At 55.8% G+C, this 4,869-nt stretch overlaps 1 protein-coding gene across 1 annotated transcript; it reads right to left on the reverse strand.

Annotated features, from left to right (window-relative positions):
- Positions 1–285: 285 nt before the first annotated feature.
- Positions 286–1,650, reverse strand: LOC307069713 (uncharacterized protein CXorf49 homolog; the record flags this gene model as incomplete). Its single annotated transcript, XM_079728054.1, is given in 3 exon segments — positions 286–333; positions 432–894; positions 896–1,650. Coding segments are annotated over 3 exon segments (1,266 nt in total).
- Between the last annotated feature and the right edge of the window lie 3,219 nt (positions 1,651–4,869).

Here is a 4,869-nt window from a genome sequence, read left to right on the forward strand (position 1 = left end):
AGGTGATCTAGGGACAACAGTGGGGCACTGAGTAAGCCCAGGGCCCCTGCAAGGAACATCTGGGGAACACCTAGCAAATAGGATTCAGGAAGCTGGTGAGTCTAAATACTGAGGCTTTTTGGGGAAGCTTTTAAGGGATCCCCCGACCCAATTCAGCTACCAGCCCTCCCTTCCATCCCAGCCCCAGTCTCTCAGAGGACGCTGGAAACAGGCCAAGGGTGGAGAACCAGGCCCAGCACACCCGAAGTGCTACCTTACTGTTTGTCCCTAGTAAAAGGAGCCCGATCAGGCATCATAATGACCCAGTGACCGAGGGGCACCCAATGACGACCCCTGAGGGGTGGACAGAGGCAGCATGGGTGAAGACGTGTGCTCTGGGTGCGGTGGGGGTGGGGAAGAGTGGGGAGAGAGGAGGAGCCTGGCCTACTCACTTGGCCCTTTGGGGCTGGGTCTCTATTTGGGTCCTTATCTTCTCCCGCCACAGCTTCAGACTCCCTTGTCCACGTGACCACGGATTTCTTCCCAGCGCTGGTGTGCTTGGCCTGTTTGGTTCCGGAAGGGACCAAGGTATACCTCTTGGATCTCCCAAGCAGCGGAATACCAGAGACTGGGGGGAAGGTGGCCGGTTCCAGCGGAGGTGCCCAGATTCGCTGCCCCCAGGAAGGGAAGTTTTTCCCCAGGGCAAGTGTGGAGGCTCCCCCGAGGGATTTCTTCTCCAGGGTCCCCTTCTTCCTAGGAGTGACCTGCGGCAGGCCACCTGCCGTAGCAGCAGCAGCAGCAGCTCCCGGGTAGCTGGGCTTGCTGCCCCCGTTCCCCCAGAGCACGCTCTGCATCTTCTTAGGGGAAGAGATGCCCTGCCCTCCCATGCCCTGCCTTTCCACAACCGAAGAGAGTAGAGCCTGTCACGTGAAGGAAATTCTCCCTGACTTGGAAATTCGAGTGTCTGGGAGTGTCCCCGGGATCCTCGGGTCTGCTGGGCTCGGCCTGGCCTCCTCCTCCGGGGTAAGTACTCACCGTCATCAGCTCTGTCTCACTGAACTCATCTGAGGACTCGGAGTCGGATAGCTGCCGGGCCAGGCCTTCATCGGAGAAGCGCTGGCGATCCACAGCCACGTTCAACCTACGCTTAGTGGCTCTCTTAGGATTCCCCCAGGCCCGGCCCGCTTCGGGCCCACCGAGGTGGAGAGGGCCGGCCAGAGCCGGCGGTGCTTCCCCACAGCTCTGGGCGGTCGCTCCTGGACCGCCGGGACCCGCCTCGAGGCCGGCGGACACTTCGAAGGAGGCGCAGGGCTCCGCTAACGGGTATGTGCAGAAGCCCAGCACGTCCCAGTCGTACAGCTGCTGCGTGGTGCCCGCCGCAGACTCCTCGGCCAGGTCCAGGAGGTCCCTCGTGTCATCAGCCGGGGAGCCAGGTCGGCCTTCGCGGCCACACAGCACCGGCCCTCCCGCTTCCAGCATCTCCCGCTCTGACTGGAAGCCCTTGGGATCCGGGCAGCCGCTCCCACCCCCGCCGCTCGGCGGCTTCCTGGGCTCGGGGCCGCGGTCGGGTCCCCGCGGAACTGCGCGGCCGGCCGGGTGGACGCCGGCCCGCTCCTCGCCCTCTGGGCCGAAACCCGTTCCCCACACAGACACCTCATCTGGGGAGCTCATGTCGCGACCCGGGCGGCCGCGGAACCGGGGCGACTGTTGATGGCCCGAGTCGCGGTCGCGGTCACGGCGGACGAGGCGGGCGGCGCTCAGAGGGCAGCGCCAACCACCTCAGGCGCCGCACGAGCTCGCCTCAAACGAAACGACGCGCCACTTTCAGCGCACCTCCCACGCCCGCGCCGCGGCCTCCTCATTGGTCTGGCCCCCGCCAACCAGCGGGCGCCTTGTTCGCCTGTCCCCTCGAGGCCTAACCAATGAGGTCGGGGGCCTCTTCTTTGCCCTCAAGCCTGTGGGCGGTCCGAGCAGTTGGCTGGTGAAGGGGATGGTGGGAGTGCCTCCCTCTGTCAAGACTCTCGGCCCGCCTCCCCTTTCCAGTTAGAGTCACAGCTCTGAGCCTCCGTTTCCCATCTATACAGGGGGTCGGGGAGTGAGGGCGCCGGGCTCCAGGGGTGGTGAGGATGAAATGTCAAGATGGAGGCACTGGACGCCTAGCACGCGCCGAAAGCATTTGCCAGCCTCCCTTCCACCGCAAGCCTTACGACCCAACAGGAGAATGGGCATGGGAGTCCCGCAGTCAGTGATCAGGGGTCGGCCAGAGAGCAAAGGGATCGTATTTTCGTTCTGTACGGTCTCTGTCTCAACTGCTCCATGAAATGTGGCTCAGCAAACGTCATTGGCAGGCGGGTTTGGCGGACAGACTGGGGTTGGCGGACAGATTGGGGTTGGCCTCGCTCCATCAGCCCTTCCCCCTCTCTGAGGCAAATTCAAAGAAGAGGAAATCGCAGTGGCCAGTTACACCCCAAAAGATGCTCGCCACCGCTGATCCTGGAGATGTGAACTAAAACCACGAATCGGGTTTCACACACTAGGTTGACAACCTTCAAAGAGCTTAACCATTCCGAGGGTGGGAGAGGTGAGGAGCAAACCCCTGTGGCGGTGGTGCAAGAGACCCATTTGGGAGGTAATTTGGCAGAATCCATTGAAAGCAACTTAGTGCCAGCACGGACTCTGTGCCTGGCACTCTTCTAAGCGCTGGGCATAAATAGTAATGCATCAGCATGACACTCCTAGAACTATAGTACCAACTATTACTGGCCTCTTACCGGTGAGCAAACAGGCACTGAGAGGTTCAGCCACTGGCCCAAGGTCATTCGGCTCGTGGGGATCAGCGGCAGGATTGAAACCAATCAATCTGACTCCAGAGTCCTTGCTTTGAGCCAAAGACCTTAAAAAGGAAGCAAAAAAAAATAGGTATTTCCTCTATGTTCCGGCAAGTCCGCTGCGTGGTACTTCTTCCGGAGACACGCTGGTACCTGTAGTGTACAGGAGCCCATGCACAAGGGTGTTGGTGATGGGAAAACCTGGGAACACTCCAAATTCCCATCAGTAAGGAAATGGATGAATGCAACGTGGCTTAGCATCCAGTAGCATAAAGCGTGGCAGTCCAACGGAATGCATCAGGCCATTCTCACAGCTTTCGAAAGCACCTGCCTGACTTCAAACTGCAAGTTGCAGAACGATGGCTTTGGATTCACATTTGTAAGTTAAATCACTTGCGTGCGTGGGCACACACACACACCAGTCAATCCTATGTAATACATGAGAATTCATTTAAGTATATGTACAAGTATGTTTTTAAAGTTTTGAAGGACGCACAACCAAGGCCTACCAGTTGTGATGGCGGTCGGTGTGGATAGCCAGGTGTCTCTCAATTTTTCTTGGAACTGTCAGTTCTCAGCTTCCCTGAGCTGAGCAGTACTGATGTCTGGGGGGTGGTGCCTCCCTTGGTTTCTATATGGCCCATGGGTGTTAGAATTTCCCTTGTCTGCCACCCAACTGCTACTCTGACACCCCTCCGTTCCTCCCATACCTTCCTTCTGCTCCTTCCCGTTCATACTCCTCTGTCTTCAGTCACCTCTCTCTCCTGCATCCTGCTCTGGCTGACCTCCTGGAGAGTCCTGGCGTGTCTGAACCGCTGTTGCCTGTGGAACTCAAAGGCCCAGTTTTCTGGGCCTGCGTTTCTGCACCTGAGAAGCTGGCCATGCTGGAGAAGTTACAGAGCAGGGGAGACTGGGTGCACTGTAAATCTGCAATCCTCCTCCTCGAGCCTGCCCCCGATGGTGCCTGCCTGTTTGTGGATACCGCCCTCTTCCACTTCTCCCAGTGACTTTTTAAGGCATGGTGTGCTATTTCAAATATGTTAAAATGGATAAGGAAGGATATAGCAAAATCTCCTGCATCCACCAGCATCCTATGAAACATTACCAGTGGATCCAGTGGAAGCCTCCATCTTCCCTCTCACCAGTTCCATTCCCTTCCTCCCTCCCCCATAGAGAGACTCCCGGAACTTCTCACCTTCTTCACTCTCTTCGTCCCTGTGGCTCTCCTACCTCCTCTTCCCATACATCCCATACGTCTCCAATGATGTCACTAATCTCTGCTTTACCCCGTTATGCTCACCAGGATCCAATACTGGTTTTGACGTACTCTCTTGGCCCGGGGTGGGAGCCAGTGGCAGAGGTTCCTCTTGGCTTTCCCCACCGTGATAGCTCTTACTCCACAGACCAATGACCCAATGTGTAGGTCATTGCTCCAACTGCCAAGTGTATCACTTAGAATTATCAGCTTGGGGACTGGAGAAATGACCACTATGTTTGTCCAGGGACCCAGTCAGCTCACCGTGAACTGATCTCTATCCCCAACTCCTTTTACTGCCAGAACCTCATAAGCCCCACTCTAATGGGGCCCCATCATGACACTTTGGGCTTCCGGGATCAATGTCAGCTCAGAAACTGTGTCCAGTAGTCCTAGATATGTCTGTGTCCGGTGCCAGTGTGCAGTCACCCAAGCATCTAAGAAAAGTGCTATGAACATTTGCATACAGATTTTTTGTGAATATGAGTTTTCATTTCTCTTGGGTAAATATCTAGGAGTTAACTTGCTGGATTGAATCGTTAGTGTATTTTTAACTGTTTCCAGAGAGTCTATACCATTTTTTGCATTCTCACCAACAATGCAGGAGAGTTCTAGCTGTTCCTCAGTCTGTCTAGCACTTGGTATTGTCTGTATTTTGTTTTTATTTCAGCCATGTTTATAGCTATGTTGTCGTATTTCATTCTGGCTTTAGTTATTTCCCTAATGACTAATGAGGTGAAACATCTTCTCAGTAGCTTACTGACCATCCAGTAAGCACAATGTCAGTTCGATTTTTTTTTTTTGCTC

Source organism: Hyperoodon ampullatus, assembly GCF_949752795.1.
Source record: "Hyperoodon ampullatus genome assembly, chromosome: X".
NCBI lineage: Eukaryota > Metazoa > Chordata > Mammalia > Artiodactyla > Ziphiidae > Hyperoodon > Hyperoodon ampullatus.